Source organism: Sceloporus occidentalis, unplaced genomic scaffold, assembly GCF_023333645.1.
Source record: "Sceloporus occidentalis isolate IW3139 unplaced genomic scaffold, rSceOcc1.0.p SCAF_4, whole genome shotgun sequence".
NCBI lineage: Eukaryota > Metazoa > Chordata > Lepidosauria > Squamata > Phrynosomatidae > Sceloporus > Sceloporus occidentalis.
In genome coordinates, this window is record NW_028316984.1 from 164,634,483 (window position 1) to 164,654,181 (window position 19,699).

The window sequence follows — 19,699 nt, forward strand, 5'->3', positions numbered from 1 at the left end:
GCCCTTGTGGTCTCTTCCAACTCTATGATTCCATGATAAGTCAGAAAAGCTAAAGTGCAGAATGAGCTCAGGCTTGCTAGAGAGGTTAAGAATAACAAAGAGGGCTTTTTTGGGTATGTTCGCAGAAAAAAGAAGAAAAAGGAAATGGTAGGGCCACTATGTGGAGAAAATACTAACAGGGGACAGAGAAAAGTCAGAACTACTCAACACCTTCTTTACCTCAGTCTTCTCAGAAAAGGAAAAAGGTGGTCAGCCTGAGGAAAATGGAACAGAGGACACAATAGGGGAAACACAGCACAGAATAAGTAAAGAAATAGTACAGAAATACCTGGTTAATCTAAATGAATTTAAGTCTTCGGGACCATATGGGCACCGCCATCATTACGTGACAGACGCCTAGCCATTGGCGCACTGCAGCGTCATAATTGCACCGCAAGAAGAACCCACTTTTTGCAGTTTCTTTTTGGTCTGCAGGGAAGTCCTGCAGACTGGAGGCTGCGGCTTCCCCACAGACAAAAGCTAGGTGCCAGGAGACCATCATTTTTGGACGGTCTGTCCCGTACTCCTGATACTTCATCTGAATTGTGCCTTCCCGATGCAGCCACTTGGCAGTCATTAACTACAGATGGCAGTCATTAACTACAGAAGAAATTTGGGACATAGCTAAGAGTGGGGCAAAACCTGGCCCCCAAACATGCCACATGTCTGGTATATGTAGAGGGAGGTTCTGTGTCTCCCTGCAACCATTATTCATTACAGTTATTTTTATTTATAAGTGAGACCAGAAATAAAAAAAAGCAGAACATCCTATTCAGTGTTCTAGTAAGTGCTATTCTCCAGTATAGACAATTTCAAGAGTTGGCAACCTGTGCCCTTCAGATATGTTACACTGCAATCCCATTCAGTCCCAGCCAGCTTGGCCAGTAGTGAGAGATTTTGAGAGTCCTCATACAAAATATCTGGAAGACACCCAATTGCTGAATAATGCCCTGTTTTGCTGTTTTCACAGCCAGAGTTCTTTTCTGTCCCCTCAATGAGCAGTTAACATGCCCAAATCTCATTTGGGGTCTTTTCTTTTCTTTAAAAAATGTACTTTTACAAACCTTAGTTTCCTTGAGGTTATTAATTCTTTTTGCACACAGATGGTGCCAGTGTGGCAAGAAAATGGCCTACATTTGGATAACTTGAGTCAGCTGAGTCAAGAATAGTGCATAAAGCATGGGATCCAAAGTTGTGAACTGGTATAAAATGTGATAAATAATATTGAAAGTGATTTTTTAATAAGATTTATATTTAAGTATTTGAAAAATAAGTACAATCCCTGCAGCTATTACTTTATTTTACAGTATGTCAAGATGCCTTTTTAATATGACCTAAAATATTTTGAGTATGGACCTCTGAATGTGAGGTATTGTTGATAGTTGTTAATAAAAGTTTACCAAACTTTGGATATTATATTTTAATCAAAGGTCATTAATAGACTAATGTACAGACAAGGCAAAATGCTGTTATTATTACACTTTTGTATTTGGCCTGATAACATTTTAAACTGGGAGATATGCATAATCTTGGAATGTCATCAGTGGGCTGACCTTTTTTTTTTCCATTTTGTAATTTGCCTATTTCCTGTCCTCATTTCAACAGTGTGCAGTGTTCTTCTTACACAGTTCCTTCATATTTTCCAGCATTACAGCTTAGAATCATGAAGTGTAATCATAAGATACAACAGTCTTCTAAAATCTATTTCTTTATCAAGGGGTCTGGTGAATATGGAGAAGGGCAGTATAGGCATAGAATTAGGGAACAGATGCTGGGCATAGGTAAGCACAGGTTTAGAAATGGGCTTGATGAGTTGTGCCATGCACTGCTTTCCTGACAGAATTCTGGGAAACACTAAATATACCATTATATTGCAGCTGTGATTGTTGAGTCCTTAAGTGTAGTTGACGGACTAGGTTTACCTAAAAGACCCTTTAAGAAAAAGCTCTTGAAATATGATTACAGAATTGAGACACCATCATTTGAAAGTGCCTGAGGCATGCTCCTTTGAAAATTGCAGCTGTAGAGGGACAGCAAGAGAACCACATAGCCCTTGATTGTAGTGTTTTTCCCTCAGGACTTGCTCCCCCCACCAATTTCTCATCTGATAGGAGCAAGAAAAAAAGCAGCAGTTAGGCTCTTCGTCTGCCTTATGAAAATCCGATTCCAAGTGGCTGTGATCAAACCCAGTTGGCTGTCAGCTGTGGTGGCCTTATGTGCAGGAAGCAGGCTTCTGAGGCACTTCTGCATGTGGAAATGTCATGAATGCTACCGATCAAAGCTGCATTTTTAAAATAAATAGATATATGATTTTTCTTTTAAAAAAATGAGGAGTTTAGCATAAAAGAAATGTAGTTTGTCTTGTTTCTCTACTGGAGCATAAAAAGGATGAAATAGAATCAGGCATACCTTGTCTGTAACATAACTCAGTGAGAGGTTTATGAGAAACTTCTTTCCAGCCCCATATTAAGGGCGGTGGGGGGCAGGGACACTAATTTGTAACATTGTAGGAGGTTGAGTGTTTGCTTTTCCTTCCTACATAACCTGCACACTCTAGTCCATGTGCAAAAAGATTATTCAGTCTTATCTTGCATTAAATAATGCATAATAGCTATCACCTCTTGCCTTTTTCTTTTTAATAATTAATGCAGCTAAAATTGACAGTCCCATATATATACATGTTTTCAAAGGTTAGCAAAAGCCAGCATGTATTCCTGCCTGGCCCCAATTTTGTTTACAGAAGTAGTTCTGCCTAGCATGTACCTCTGACCTGTTGTCACATATTAATGTTTGCCATGAAATGACACAAGGATTAACTTGAAAATAATTTAGGAATAGCCTTTGCAGGTCAAATTAATGGTCTATCTAGCCAATTCTCCGTCTCCAAAAGCAACAATTGCCATATTGAGATGTATGTAACACAGCATAAACATTATGTAGTATGGAGGAATTAATTTAGTTGAATGCTGTGTTCATGAGCATCCTTTTCAGGGATGTGTGTCTGTGTGTGTGCATGTATTTGTATACATGAACCTGCATTTCAAGATACACACCACCAAGAGATCTTTTAATCTTGGCAGTAGTGCACTTTCCAGGAAGAGGTGTGTGTGTGTGTGTGTGTCGAGAGAGAGAGAGAGAATGAGAGGGAAGTATGAAGGTGTGTGTGTGTGTGTGTGTGTAGTGAGTGTGTGCTTGCACAGGCATCCTCCTCCGCCGTGATCATTCTCTGGAAAATAGTTTATTTGCAAGCTATCCCATAACAATATTAGATTAATTCTAGCAGGGAATTAATTAGCACAAAGGCAGTAGACAAGCATAATAAGGCACAGAATCAAATGAATGCCAAACAAATCCATACACCAAATCTCAGTGTGGAGAGTTGGACTTCTGGAGGGACATCTTTTGTTAAAACAGAGGCTATTAAACCCAAAGAGCTAGAGCTTGAATACATGTAGTTCATGCAGGCTGAAAGGGCCAGGTTTTTCTGAAATGCTGCAGCAATCAGACTAAACAAATCAGAGTTTTAAGGCTGGACTTTTCTAGGGAGCTGCAGTTGTCAGGCTAAGCAAATCAGGTATCTGTTATTGGATAACTACGGATACTGTCCAAATGCAACGAAAGCTCATGCTGCCAACTTCTTTCAGTTAGTCTCAAAGATGCTACAAGATCTCTCTGCATACAGATACTCCTGTCATTAAGATCCTGGTTTTAACTCACCCTCACCATTACTGCATATGTCCAAGTACTGCATTTTGTAATTCAACCAGATGGTACATTTCCATTAGTTTCATGAGAAACTAGCTCTTGCTACTTGTGGTTAGAAGAACAGCCAAACAAGCCTTTGCATTTGATCCTTCAGAGGCCCAGGACTCTGTAATATAAAGACAAAGTAGTGTGAAACTGCTTTATTTCTTCAGTGTGAATGCACCTCAGAGAGCTCAGTCCTTTAATCTACTGCCTCACCTGCTCTGTCACCCAACGCATTATGAGCATACTTTCTTTAACCTCTTTCTCATACCAATGTTCCCATTCAGTCCTACCCTCTGGCGCCATGGACATAACAGCAGGGATTGTAGTGTTGCAGCTTGAATTTGCTTTCTTCATAGAGCTGTTTCTTTTATGGAAGAATTTATTCTGTATTCCATTTCCAGTTCAAGAATCCTATTGTTTCTGGTCTGAACAGCATGAATGTTTCATTGGGATTTTATTTATAGGCTGCTTTTCAGTGTTACATCTTCCCAAACACTTTCTAAAAGATTAAAACACAAATTATCAAAATAATAAAATCAGAAGAAAATTATAATGTAAAACATAGCGTATCTGGAAGTATGTTAGCAGTAACAAAATAATATTGAAAGTGGGCATATTTATTAGGAGTATTATGAGACTTTTAATATTTATAATATATCTTACTTACTTTATTTGCTTTACAGTATTTTGTTTTAATTTAATTTGCTTTATTTATTTATTTACTTTTCTGCTTGCTGTACTGTACTACACTGATTTTGATGGTGCCAATATTTGTGGTTTTTTTTTATGATCATGAATGTTTTATATCCCAGTGCTTTTGTACATCTAGGATTTTCTAATACTTTGCTCTTATTAAGAAGGAATTGTTTCACTGCCTTCTCTTTCATTCTTCCATATCTATGAACTTTTTGCTAACTTGCATTTTGTTTTATTAGAGATCTGAAAAATTGGTACCTCCTGTAAAGATTTGTCCAGAAGGGTTTTGCGAATACCTTCCTCTGAAGCTGAGAAAGTATGATTTGTCCAAAGTCACCCAGTGGGTTTCCATGGCTGAACTGGGATTTGAACTCTGGTCTCCCAGTGTCTGTGCTATCTTGCTGGCCACATGATCACAGAGTAGTCTCTGACAATGCTGGCTCTTTGGCTTAGTAACGGAGATGAGCACCGCCCCCTATGGCCGCACACAACCTGACAACCTTGTCAGTGGAGAATACCTTTACCTTTACTTACCTCCCAGTGTCCTAGTCCAACAGTCAAACCACTGCACTGTGCCTATTGTTTTCCTCTCTTCATTGTAGTAATCAACAGTTTATGCTTTTCTGTCTCTGATGCTGTTGCTGGTAAATACATAGAAACTGCTTTATGGCAAAGGGTAATTCCTTTTTCCTTTTATTTTTTTGTGACTCTGATACAGTTACTTTCATCCATTTTCTCCCTGAGATATTTTCATCAACTGGATCATATCATTACTGTCTATATATATATATATATATATATATATATAGACTACAAAAGGCTTGTAGTGTAACTGTATAACATGTAGCCAGGAGGACCCCATTTTGTGGTCTCGCAGCCCCCTCCCCATTTAAAAAAGATTAGTTGACTTTTTGGCCAAAACCAGTTCAAAACATCTGTCAAACATTGCATTTTTGTTTGTTCCCGCAATTCCCTCCACAATGCACAACATCTCTCAAATGGCAGGAAATCAGCTGAAGACAAAAACAGAGGTGATGCTACAGTGGACCCTTGTAGCCACTGGGGTTTGGTTCCAGCTCTCCCTCCATGGATACTGAAATCTGTCGATGTTCAAGTCCCATTATATACAGTGGCCCAGTAGAATGGTGTCCATTATTTAAAATAGCAAAATCAAGGTTTGTTTTTTTTTAATTAAAAATATATTTCCAAGCTTTGGATGGTTGAAGCTGTGGATGCAGAATCCATGGATATGGAGGGCCGACTGTACTTCATTTCCAGTTGCATTGGAAACCCCAGTTGGCCCCTGTAGTAGCTGCATTGGTGCAAAATGGTCCCATTCCCCTCTAGTATTATTCACCTAGGGTCTCACAAAATAAAAGAGGGTAACTTTTAATGATGAGTTCCTTATAATTGAATGTAATTTCTTCTGCATTTTGTACAGTAACATATTAAAGTACATGTTTTTGTTAATATGTTGTCTGATATGAAGGATATTCTGTCTGTTCTGGAACACTGCATATGCATTGTTTCCTTTCCTTTTATTTTAAAAAAATCACCATTCATTTATTTTTAAAGAACTTTTTTGTCTGTAATATTATTTTATTGGATTTGGAGAAAGACAGGCTTCCCCCCCCACAAACTTTCTGATTTTTTTTTTCTTTTCAAATGGAAGGTATATTTTTATTCTAAGTCTCTGTGGTATAGTAAAGCAAGGTCATTGCAGTTTGTAGGCGTTTGAGCAGCAGCATGCTTTATTTTTATGTTCAAAGTAGTTTTCTCCCTTTTGTCGGTTAAATGATATTTTATAGGGGTGTTCTGGCAGCTTTCTGCCTTAAAAATGTTTGTGTTAATTCCTTAAATAAGAAATGCTATTATTTAGTATTTTACCTGCAGTTACTGTATGGACAAGTTCATCACTTCATGCTAAATGGGAACTGGCTCTTTGTTACATGCAACTTAAAATTGTCTGCTCTAGGATGTAATAATATATGGCATTTACAGATGTAATCTTTGCATCATGCCCTCAGGCAACATTTAGACAACTAATAAAAAGACAACTGAAATCTGTTATTTGCTCCTGCAATGTTAACTCCAGCACTCTGGAACTTTCCACAGATGTTATTTCTTGGATGAGCAAATGACCAATCATGAATTCTTATACATTTGTTATATTAAATCAGGGGGGATTGTTTTCTTAAAAACATTTTAACTGGTTTGGAAATTTCAGCCCTTAACATAACACCTTAACTCTCTGATACAACATAAAGTATCCAACTGATTTTGATTTCCATGATTTTATCAATAAGCCATTTGACACTAGATATTAAATTTCAGGGAGTGACAGATAGTTTGTGCATTTTCTCTGCAGATGTTAGTAGGTGTAAGAACCATCCCAATCTATATACCAAAATAAAAATGACATTCAAAATGGATGATAAATAGATCTTATTTCAAATCTCTCAAAATGCAAGCACATTCCCATCATCTTTGTCTCTGGGAAAATAATATATATATATATATATATATATATATATATATATATATATATAAAAAAACTCTTGGCTTTGGGAGTTTGCACATGCTCTACTAGCACTCTGTACATCTAATTGCCTACCGTTTGTTAGGTAGAAGACGGAGAAGTAAAAACTTTGGTCTTATCTTTATTTTTCTACATAAAGTTTTCTGTTTCTAGTTTATAATTTAAATTTTGTCTCAGTTGAAGCTAATGTTTACTTTGGGTTTCTTCCTTTTCTCTAGTTAGATGCTACAAATATCCTTCAAAATTGTAAATTACAGTGGGCCCTCCCCTTACGTGGGGATCCGTTCTGGATCCCTCCGTGTAAGCGGAAATCCGTGTGTGCTGGAGCCTCATTAGAAGTAACGGGGCCTGTGCCTGTGTCACCCGACAGCTCACGCGCGCCAAGGGTGCACACCCCATTACTTCTTCTGGGGCTTGTGGGGGGGCTTTTCCAGCGCAGCTTTCAGCATATGCTGCCAGGTTGGTTACTGGTACACCTAGATCTGCCCACATCACACCAGTTTTAAAATCCCTTCACTGGCTGCCTGTTAGTTTCCGGGCAAGATACAAAGTGTTGGTTTTAACCTTCAAAGCCCTACATGGCTTGGGTCCTGACTTCTTGTGGGAGCACCTTCTCCCATATAATCCACCTCGCACTCTTCGTTCTGCTGGGAAGAATCTGCTACAACCTAAGAGCACTAGACTTTCAGCAGTGACCCAGAGATCCTTTTCATCAGCCGCTCCTAGACTCTGGAACAACCTGCTGGATGAGATCTGTCAGGTTACCACCTTGGAAACCTTCAAGAAGGCTGTTAAGACAGATCTGTTCTGGCAGGCCTTTCCAGACTAGAACACCCTTGCTGACCTGCCTCAGCCCCTCTCTCCCTTCATCCTCCATCTTTTATCTACCCAGACTACGCTTGAAAATTTTAATCTCATTTTAGTGTATTTGTATATTAATGTTTTTAATTTTTCTTTCTTGGTTTAATCTCTTTTTAGGACTTGATTGTGTTTTTACGTTAGGGGGGAGGGTTGGGGATTTTGGAATTTTTAATGCATTTCTCTTTTAATTGTATGTTATTTTACTGCTGTAATCCGCTTGGATTCCCTGATATTAAGTGGAATATAAATTATTATTATTATTATTATTATTATTATTATTATTATTATTATTCCTCAAAAGCCAAGACAAGCCTGTTGTTGTTTGAAAAAGGGTTTTGCAGCCCTGCACCCTCAAATGGTTCCTGATTAATATATTTTAAAACAATTGTACACAGAGGGAGTGATTTTTGTTGTTGTATCATTTCCAGTTTATGGCAGCCCTAAGGTGAATTTACCATAGTGTTTTCTCGGTATGTTTCTTCAGAGGAGGTCTGCCATTGCCATCCTCTGAAACTGAGAGAGTGTAACGACATTACATGGCCTAGCTGAAATTTGAAACCTGGTCTCCAGAGTCCTAGTCTAATGCACAAACCATTTGCTCTCAGTGCCAAATACTGTAAGCATTGATAATCTTTTCTTTTGCCCACAAAATTAGGCATGTAAAACTGCTTCAGTTTCTTAAAAAGCAATATTCATTTACTAATAGTAAATGAACAGCATTTAAGCTACAAGTAGGTACAGAACGATCAAAGTCATAGCCAGTAGAGAATACCATAGTTAAAAAATAGATATATTCTTTGGAAACCAGGTCACTTGGAAATCACAGCTGAACAGCAAAGTATGTATTTCTTTATGAACTTATAAAGCAAATTTTATTTGACCCAAGCTGATCAAACTGGAAAAGGTATGCATATTTGACATGCCCAGGTTAACAGAATCAATTTCCTGTGTCAAATTAGTTGAATAAGGAACTAAAAGACCATAGCTGTCCTCAGCCTCCCTTGAACTTAAGTAGATTTCTGCCATGAATATTACAATTTACCCCATAGCACACAGCCTTTTCTCATATCCAAACCCCCCCCCCATAAAACTCAGGTCACTAAAGCCAGGATGATGTAATGATTTTGAGAGGTGAGCTGTAACTCTAGAGACCAGGGTTTGAATCCTAGCTCAACCATAGAAACCAACTGGGTGACTTTGGGCAAGTCTTGTTCTCTCAGGCTCAAAGGCAAATTTCCTTTGAACAAATTTTGCAAAGAAAAGCCCCCTAATAGGTTTCACCTTAGGGAAAGTAGGAAACAATGTGAAAACATACAATAATAACAACAACAACTCTAAAATTCCACTGCTAAAGGGCATGGGGTGGAATGATAGAATTGGGAAATGTTGATTCTGCAGCTCTTGTGACATGGATCAAACAATGCCTTACAATTCATGGAAAAATGCTACAAGCAGGACTTTTCAGCCAGTAAACCTTATTCTAGAAATAATTTTCCTTCCATGCTGGCTAGGGATGAAAGAGGTTGTGGTCTGCCACACCTTGAAGGACGCCAGGTTGAAAAATACAGCTCTGGAGCTTCTGCCTTTAGTTTGCCAATATTTTGACACAGTCACAGCTTGGGCTAGAACTCTTGAAAAGGTGAACAATACTTTTTTTGTCTTCTGCCTTGATTCTTTCTTTGATTTTTTAAAATTTGTTCTCTGCTTTCACCAAAGATATTACAAATAATTTCTCTCTAAATGATACTAGAAACTGAAAATGGCCTGACCCAGGAAAAATAAATTACGTCCCTCAACTATGTGCCTTGGTATAGTGGCTGGAGAGCCTGGGATATATGTGCCTCACCAGATTTGCTTATTTCTCTCATAGGAGAGAACATTCAGCCCTGTTTGTGTGTTCTGCAGAAGTTGCCTCCATCCCTTGTTCCTTTGGGTTTTTTTTTTTTAAGATTGTAGCCTGTTGCTTTCGACTTCTCTATTTTTATTCCTCTTTTTTTCTACTTAGAGGAAAAAATTATTAGATTGAGATGCACTAATTAAAGCCATTTTCTGGTATTTGGTTACTGGAGTGTTTGATGTCTCTCTGACAAGACCATGAAATGCATGGGGTGTCCACAGGGAGAGAATTTGCTGAACACGGTGCTTTGTAAATGCGGGGACACAGTGTCGCAGCAGCTCATGAATATGAAACGCCCATGATGCTACCTCAGTGGACTCGAGAACACAGATGAATCCTGTCATGTGCTAAATGAGACCAATTTCTTTCACTTAACTTCATCTTCAATCAGACCTTCTTCCATTTGCCTGTTTAAAATTCCCTAAACGTGATGCAGAAGGTAACAGCATTCAGTAAAACAAAGTTTTGCAGCAGTGGAGAAATTAGAATTGTATCTAGCTGAAGTTTTTGTCTTCTTAAAATATATAACTTAGTTGGCTTCCTTTACTTTTAAAGATTTTCATTATGTTTTGCACAAATTAGGGAACACCTATCCAGTTAGCTTTCAAAGTCTCATTTTGCATGTGCTCTCTTTCCTTTATAGTTTTATATATGTGCATCATTGGGCTCTGGGTTTTTAAAAAAAAGGTAAAAGTTTTCCCTTTGACGTGATTTTCAAGTCATATCCAGCTGTAGGGGGTGGTGCTCATCTCCATTACTAAGCCAAGGGAGCCAGCGATGTCAAACATGACTCCATGGTCATGTGGTCAGCATGACTAAATGCTAAGGCGCATGGAATGCTGTTACTTTCCCACCAACGTGGTACCTACAGTATTTATCTACTTGTAGTTTTACATGCTTTTGAACTGATAGGTTGGCAGAAACTGGGGCTAGTGATGGGAACTTACTCTGTCAGACGGTGCTTGGGTGTTGAACTGGTGAACTTGCGGTCATCAGAGTTGGCATCTTAACTGCTGAGCCACCACATATCGATATAGCAAATAACTAGGGTTATATTGAGAGATTTTTTTTCTGAATTGGTTCTTTGAAATGGCCAGATCAGTATAAGGAGACAGCCTGTATTGAAGACTAGGAGATTTATATAAGGATTTGGGAGAATTTCTGTAGACTCTCAAGGGAACTGGCTGGCATTAAGAAAGGCTGTGTCTTAATATCCCCCTCAAATGCATATGTGCTGTAAAGTTAAATCACAATTCTTCCTAGGTTCCGTTATTCTCATGTTAGCATAGGGCTGTGGTGGCGAACCTATCTCACACGTGTCCTCTCTGGCATGCAAAGACATTTTTGAGGGAATTCAGAGAGACAAGAGGGTGAGAGAAGCGTAGGAACAGGTGTGCACCTGTTCCTCCTCTTTGCCCGCCCTCCCGTGCCTTTATCTGCCTCTCCAGAAACATCTAAAGTCCTGGGAGGGCGGGGAAGAAGGGTAAAAGTTGTATACCTGTTCCTTCTCTTCCCCTCCCACCCTTCTGGGCCTTCAGCTGCCTCCCCAGGCCTTTAGCTGTCTCTCAGGACGTAGTTGAAGGGCCGGGAGGGCAGGGGGAAGAGGAGGAATAGGTGCGGGCCTGTTCCTCTTCTTACCCCCACCCTCCCGGGCCTTCAGCTGTCTCTGGGGAAGTCCCGCCCTCTGAGGTCCCACTTCCAGAGGGCAGAAGTCCCGTCCCCTGGAAGTCCCGCCCCCCGGCACTGGGTAACACCTGGTGCAGGAACGTTTTTGAGTTTGGGCACTCAATCTCTAAAAGAATTGCCATCACTGGCATAGGACACTGTAAATATAGTCCCCCCTACCCCTCCAAATAATGTGAATCAGCATGTATCCTCTTCCAAAAGAACTTAGTTCTTTTCTTCCAATGTTGTTTGCTTTTCTTTCTGTGTTTCCCATCCTCCTTGGAACTTCATGAAGTCCTTCCACACATCCCATTCCATAGTAAAAAACATGGACTAGGCTGCTGTAAGGGAGCTCACAAAAGGCTACTTCCCATTTTACAATAGCTCATCTATTCTTGTACCTTTCATATTTTCTGAATTTTCACTTGACCTCATTTGAATCTTGTAAAGCCAAGATACAACAAGGGGTATTGTTATTAGTTGATAGGACAATACCACAGGCCTCAGACAATATGTTTCATACTGTCTGATTTTCAGTGAATACCTGCAGCAGTTCCTATAAAGCTCTGAGAAAAAAACATTAACACTTTATGGGATTGGAAAGTAAGGTGGTATACAGTTTTAGACTGCTTGCTGTGATCTGGAGTATGTGGGTTACTGTACAGGCAAATAATATGTGGTGGGTTTTTCTTTTTGAAATGTATTGTATTTAACCTTTTAGTCCACCAGGGAGTGGTTGAAAGCTTATCAACAATACGGATTCAGACTGAACTCACCCCAGTTCTGATGTGATTTGTCCAGATAACATATGGCTCTTTTTAACTGTTGATCTGGTATAATAGAACCTTCTCTTAAGCAAACCTACCTCCAGTTATCTTACCTGACTGGACAGCTCTATTGGGTCCAGTTCAGCCCAATCTAGTTGTCCAGACAGCAAAGCAGTGCAGGGAAGCAGAGGGACCCTCTTTGGAACTACCCCCACTATGGCCTCACTGGCCAACTAGTTACCTACGTGATCCTGGCTGTCGCCATCACTTCTGCTGAGGTCAGAATGAGGCACCTGACCTGTGCAATCAATGAGAATGGGGTAGAGTGGCTTCCTCCCTGTTGGTCGCATGGTGAGGTGCCCCATTCTGACTTCAGCAAAAGCAACAGCGATGGCCAGGTTTTTACAGGAAGGTACTTGGCCAGTGAGGCCGCAGAGGTGGCACCGAGGGGGTTGACCAGCGAGGCCAGTGTGGTGTCAGCCCAACTAGCTCGTGTGCACGATGATGCAGTGTTGCACCAGATTCAGCCTGATGTATGTGGTCACCATTGTAGTCTTTCTTATTCTTGGAAGAATTTTGAACTGTAATTTGATATTGTTTGTCAATGTAGATTGTTAATGTATTATCTATTTTATAGTTTTTAAAGTGTTACTGTTGTATTTTAATGAGATAATTAGTCTAATATGGTATATTATTTTTATGTTATGACTTTAGATAGTACAGTACACCATTGTCACGTTATGTAATTTTTTAATGTTGTAAGCCACCCTGAGTCCCAGCCTTGGGAGAAGGGCGGAATAATAATAATAATAATAATGGGATTGAGCTGCTTAATCTGGGGCCAGTCCGGATCATTATGCCCCAAACTGGCCCTGGACTGATTATTGTTGTTGTTGTTGTTGTTGCTGCTTATTTATATACTGCCACAAATTTACATGACCCATTACAGACATCATAAATAATAATGTAATAAATAAATAATTATTATTATTTATGATGTCTGTTAAGTGTCATGTTAATTTATAGTGCTATATAAATAAACAACAACAACAATAATAATAGTTGGTCCAGGGTCAGTTTGGGGCATAATGATCCGGACTGGCCCCGGATTAAGCAGATGGTGTAGACTGTTTTCCCTAAAATTTCTAGCCAGCAATGGAGTTGACTTTTAAATTTTTGTGAAAATCTCTAAATCTGATTTCTGACCTGCTAAACAAATGCTTATAGGTATATTGGCACCCTCAAACACCAAATTATTTTCTAGAGTTTTACCACATTAACATCTGATAGTGCAGAACAATATCTTGTTATCTGTATTTCATATCTTTTAAAAATAATATATAGAGTGTTATATCTGTGTTTCTTCCAGCAATTAAAGTCATTAAATGATAAAGCAGTTGAATAAGCCTTACTTGCTTTAGTTTCTCTGTTTTGAATACCTGGAGCTACCTAACTCTTATTATTTTAAAGAGTCCACCTAATTCTCAAGGTCAGTTTCATATCCTGGTGTTTTTCTTTGGTCACCCTAAAGAATTCTTCCTTGCTATTAATATGTCTTCTTGGTTTCATGATCTTGAACCCTTTGGTTTGCTGATAAGGCCTAATTTCCATAACCTTTTTAGCATGGTAAAATGCAAGTTAATTGGCACATAGCACTGGCTAGCTTCTCAGGCATGTGATGAATGAAGCAATTGGGTGACCATTTCCATATTCAACACTCACTGCAGGACTTGCCCTGCTAAATGGGTTCTGTGAATTGCCCCCAAATCACACCTTAGAGGAGAAAGCATCCTGCATTCTGTTTTTTAAGTAACTATTGTGTCTATTTCTTTTGATTCTTGACTTTTTTTCATTGAGAGCTTAATCCAGTGTCCTTGGAGACTGATCCAGTTTGGCAGAAAAAGTACTCAGTGACCACCAGATTTCTCTGAACAAGGACTGGGCCTGGAAAGGGCCCAATGTCATTATGGAAAGGGCTGATCCCTACAGATTCAGATCTAACCCATTCTTCTCCAAGTTATCTTCCACCAGCCTTTACTTCTCTCTCATTTGTTTGTTTGTTAGTTTATTTATTCATTCATTCATTTACCGTATTTATACTCTGTCCTTCAGCCCTAAAGGCTCTCGGAACAGCTTACAATTATTATTATTTTAATTAGATGGTTCCTTGACCTCATTCTTTTGTGACATGCTCAGCTAGAAGTTGGAAGCCCCTGGTGTGACATACATCCACACATATATCCCGTAAGGAGTGATAGACCTTTTTGCAGCAGACTGTGAGGATGCAAACTCAGGTATTTGTGTGGAAGTTTGGGCCTTTATTACTTCAGTTCCTTTTTATCCACTTCACTGTACTCTGAAAGCTGCTTCACTATAGGCAGCAGGCACTTGGGTGGTTGGGGAGCTGGAAGGCACAACTCTGCTGAGATTGTCCAAGCTGTCATCATTTCTTGCTTTGGCTTGGCTTTGGCTTCAGTCTCAGTTTCATTCAGTCCCTTTGCCAGGCATCCAATTAGAGAGAAATCCCACTGTGTGGGTTGCTCCAAACAGCCCTCTTGTCAAAAGTCCAGGGTAACCCTTGCCCTGCTGCAGATGGACCAGCACTGCCTCCACTGGGGTCAGAGGAGCCTGCAGGGAGACAGAATGGAAGTAAAGGTGGAATCTATGCACTTTGGAGCTATGAGAAAGCTGTAAAGGGAAACTGATTTTTTTAAAGACCCCATTCTAGACACCAGACTCCATAGGTAAGGCACCTGTCCAGCTCTTGAATATTCATTTCAGGCTGGGCTGGAGTCAGGGCAGAGCTTAAAAAATAGTCAAATGCTAAACTACAAGACAAGTTATGGACAAAACTGGAAGCATAGAATCATAGAATCATAGAGTTGGAAGAGACCGCAAGGGCCATCCAGTCTAACCCCCTGCCATGCAGGAAATCCAAATCAAAGCATCCCCAAAAGATGGCCATCTAGCCTTTGCTTATTTTTGTTGCTGAGTGTACCAGTTCCTATTAGTTTCAGATCAATGCGATCAAAGATCGATAGAGTAGAGCCAGCTGGTTCCCTTCCACCTGAAGAATGTATGATTCTGGATTAATGCTCAGAACCAGGAGCAGAGTTTGGAAATACTGTGTATACTCATGTTTAAGTCTAGAAATGTTAGTCAAAAAATTGACCCAAAAATCTGAATCAGCTTATCCATGGGTCAATGTAAGTACTGTCCCTTAACTGTAATAAAAATAGAAACCATCCCTTGGTGAAACACAAGAGTGTAATCTGTCCTGGAAGCACTGACTGTTTTCTATTCTCTCATCCATCCTTTAGTGTGAACACAAACAGTTATGCCTCTTGCAGTTTTGTAAGTTCTTTGGCCTTATTTCCTTTGTTTCATCCTTTAGATCCTTTGTTACATGACGATAAATTTTACTTTCGACTTATCCATGGGTCATATCCAAATCCATAATTTTGGCCCCCAAACCTTCTCTCGACTTATACATGTGATCAACTTATAGTCGAGTATATATGGTATTACTTTTTCTTTTTCAGGTCCAGAATCCCCTGGCTAGCATGGCTATTGGCCATGTTAGCTGGTGATCCTGGGGTCCAAGCTCACTACCTTAAACTTGAGAAGCTGTATACTTCAGCATCCATCTTCTCATGGGCTGGCTCACTGAATATTCTAGTGCTACGTTTATGTATTTGTTTTCTTTATTATTACATCATTATCCCACCATTTTTCCTGTAAACTCAAGGCAGTTTATATGGTTCTCTATCCCCTACCATTTTATCCTGAGAATAACTTGTGAGATACTTGAACTAAGAGAGAGTGATAAAGCCCAGTGAGTTTGGTGAGTTTCATGGTTCAGTGAGGACTTAAATTTGGACCTCTCCAGTGTTAGTTTGACATTCTAACCAAAATTACACATTGATAATTCCTGGATTACAGAGCACTGTCTCATACTAACATAGTAAAAAAGGGGAAAGCCTGACATTTAGACACAAAAGAATAATTATGGAATTAAAAATTCAAAAGGGAAAATGGTTTAGTGTGAATTGTCCAGAGCTGCAGATAGGCTGTGCTAAAATGAATGAACCAATGAATCTTGTTGGCTGGATATTTTATGCAGTCTGTTATTTGGCTTGTCTGTTCTTAGGTGTTTTAACAAGAAAAATGAATTCTTCCAATGTAATTACATATTTGTTCTCATGGAACGAAGATGAGGTGGGTTGTCCAAGCAGACACATGCTCAGGACCATAAATATTTACCTGGAAGAATAATAGCCAATTTATTTAGAGTTCATTTAGAGTCCTTCTAGGAGACAGATGTATACGTATGTATGTTGACAAAAGAAGCTGAGGCTCTCATGTCAATGGGGCAGTGAATCCACTCTGTGTGCTACTTTGAAACTCAGTGGCTATCCTAAGACCAAAACAAGTGAAGACCTATTTGTTTTGTTATGTGGTCTTTTGAGACTAAATGACAGAATCTACCTTGATATGTTTAGCTGGTTGGTGGGAAGTAGCTATTAGAAATGAGGGAAAGAGGGTGGAAAATATTTTGGAGCTGTTCTATGTGAAAATATTCAGATTTCCTTCATCCGTTCAGTAAAGTGTTGGGATTATTAATTAATTTCATGAAAATCTGTGGGCCTCTCAGGAGATAGGAAAGAGTTAGCCATCTTTAACCTGCTGGGTATTTCTAGGAAAACAGAAATCTCATTTGTGGAGTGGTAGTGAGGCTGAAGTTCTTACAAGAGGGTTTATTTATTTATTCATTAATAAATTTCTATCCAGTCCAGTACCTAGATATCTGAAGATAGCAAACATTGAAACCAATTTGACAAATTTAAAACAGTGAAAATAATTTTAAAAAGCTAAAACATATTAATCAATTTAATGGGTTAAAATGAAAATTTTCAAACTGGTTAAAATAGTTTGAAATGATTTGAAACCATTTATGTGCAAGGACTTGTGTAGCACCAATTAGGTCCCCAAATTTTTAGTGAGTCACCATGTTTTTCACTTTGCACCAGAATGGCAGCAGTGTTGGTGCCAATCAGGCCTCCATGGGGAGGGTGCTGTATTGGGATGCAAAGTAGGCCATCTTTTGTGTCCTCTCCCAGTATATTGCCCTAACTGATCAGATTCAGAGGAGGACCCTTGTATTTCAACAAATTGATAAACAGCAGCTGGTAAGGCTATTGCTCCTCGATCCACACATCCAACTTCCTGTTCTTTATTATTGGTGTCTGTTTATAAGGCTTGTAAAGAGTTTTCCCAAGTTTCCTCATCATTCAGTTCTCAGCCTTTTGGCCAAGATCAAGCGTAGTTCTCACCATTGACAACAAAGGTGCCTTGACATATTGAAATATTACATCAAGAAAATGCTCAACCACAATAAGCTTGTTTGTGTTTGGGGGCTTTATTTGTGAAAAATTCATTTGTACGAAAAAACTTTACGTGTGTAAAAGACAATTTATGCACAAAACAATGCATTTTCTGTGTAAGGTCTTGCTGTTGTTTTTTTCCCAAATCATTTTTTACACAAAATCCCAAAATGAAAACAAACAAAAATGTGCAAAAGTTCTAATAATTTCTATTGGTAGGAGGGAGAAAACTTTTTAAATTCATGAAATTAATTAATGAAATCAGCAAAGATTTGTATCTGTACTATTTACTCCTCACCTGGAGCACATACAGTAGCAGCCACACCTTGCAATAAGACTATTTGTGGTTTCAAGAGGATAGTAAGTCATACGAATACTTATGGCTATCTTTTGTTTTGTTGGATGGCCATTATATGTCGAGACCAACATTGCTTACTCTGGCTGGCAGAAGCTATCCAGGGTCTCAAGCAGAAACTTTTTTCATCATCTGCTACCTAAATCTTTCAAATGGAGAACTAATTCCTTTCTGAATACAAAGCATATGCTTTGCTACTGTGCTGTAATCCCACCTGGTTTACTTTGTGCACAAGAAACTTGGAAAATCACTATTAGTTCTGCTGTCATTTGACTTGTTGATCCCTTGCAGATATCCCAGTCATCCCTGACTTAGAGGAGGTTCAAGAGGAAGACTTTGCCATGCAAATGGCAGCTCCACCCAGGTAATAAGATGATCATCAAAATGCTTGTGCTAAATGACTTGTTCTGAGTGGATACATTTCTGTCCTGCTCAGCTGAATTTTGTGGCACATGTTGGCAGATAGATGGTACTGTTATAAATAATAAATGATGAACACAGAGAAACCACTGGAACTTCTGCATAAATGTAATAAATAAGAAGTGTTGCATTAAAACCTGTTTTACATTGAGCTTAATTATGGATTCAGTTGAGGCATTGCTTCCTTGCTGTATCCTCAATTGCAGCGTTCAGGTGAACAGAGTGCTGACCTATCGTGACCTGGACAATGACCTCATGAAATATGCTGCTTTCCAAACTTTGGTGAGTACAGCCAAAAACTCATCCTAGTTTTTCTTCAAAGAACTAAGCAGCCTTTTCTTTCTGTTTCACCAGATATCTTTTTTCACTCCTTTGTAGGGCTTTTGTGTCAGTAGTAAAATGTGAATATGTCACCCATTCTTTTTTGGGGGGCCTTAACATCCTCGTGGAACACAACTATAAGAGTATCTTTTTGGCAGATTGGCATGCTGTACACTCACCCTTGTCAGTTGAGGCACCTTTGGATATTTCTTTGTGCTTCTCAACAGTGGTGGCTAGTGATTTCTGTGTTAGAGCACTGGTGATTCTGCTGTGGGTTTTAATCTGCACTTCAAAGGAGCCATTCAAGTTTCTGAACCTGTTTTGGAGACAGGGTTCAGTGCTCTGGATAGCTCCTTTAAAGTTCAAATTAAAATGCAGAGAAGATTCACTGCCTCACTGAAACTAGCCCCATCACTGCTTCCTGCTTCCGTAGTTTTTGCTGTTCTCTCAGTTACACAACTCTGTTCCTCCCATGACACTGAGCATGAGATGTCCTTTAGTTTGGAGCCAAAGTTTGGTACCAATTATAATGGGCTCTTATAATCACAGTACATTTCTGCAAAGAGAAGAAAACATTTGAATAGTATCATGCTGGGAGTTTCTATTGAAATTGTCATGCTAGTGCATCTGAACAGTGTTGTCCCATCATTAGCTCTATTTTCTAGAAGAACAGAGGTATCCAGATAATACTGGGTAAAATGCACACATTCTGTCTTGATATTGGCTAGGACTAGGTTTTATTCTTGTTTTTTTTGTGTTCTTACAGGATGGAGAGATTGACTTAAAGCTACTCAGTAAGGTTTTAGCTCCGGAGCAGGAAGTGCGAGAGGTGAGTTTATTTTGGACCAACATGAAAAAGAAAGTTAGGCCCCATTCCCACTTACAGATAAATCGGTGTGCGATCTGAATTGATGGATCAATTCGACAGCGGAGCGTGGTTCCCACTACATTTGCTCCGATCGCATTTTTCCCTCCAAAATAATCCACTTGTGGTTCCCATTCACG

General features: G+C 39.2%; 1 protein-coding gene across 1 annotated transcript in view; it reads left to right on the plus strand.

Moving 5' to 3' along the window:
• IFT43 (intraflagellar transport 43) overlaps positions 1–19,699 on the plus strand; it is a 62,659-nt gene that overhangs the window by 39,923 nt on the left and 3,037 nt on the right. Inside the window, exons 6-8 of the mRNA XM_089523566.1 lie at positions 18,245–18,317; positions 18,580–18,655; positions 19,461–19,523. Coding sequence (XP_089379692.1) covers positions 18,245–18,317; positions 18,580–18,655; positions 19,461–19,523 — 212 coding nt within the window. The remainder of the gene's footprint in view (positions 1–18,244; positions 18,318–18,579; positions 18,656–19,460; positions 19,524–19,699) is intronic.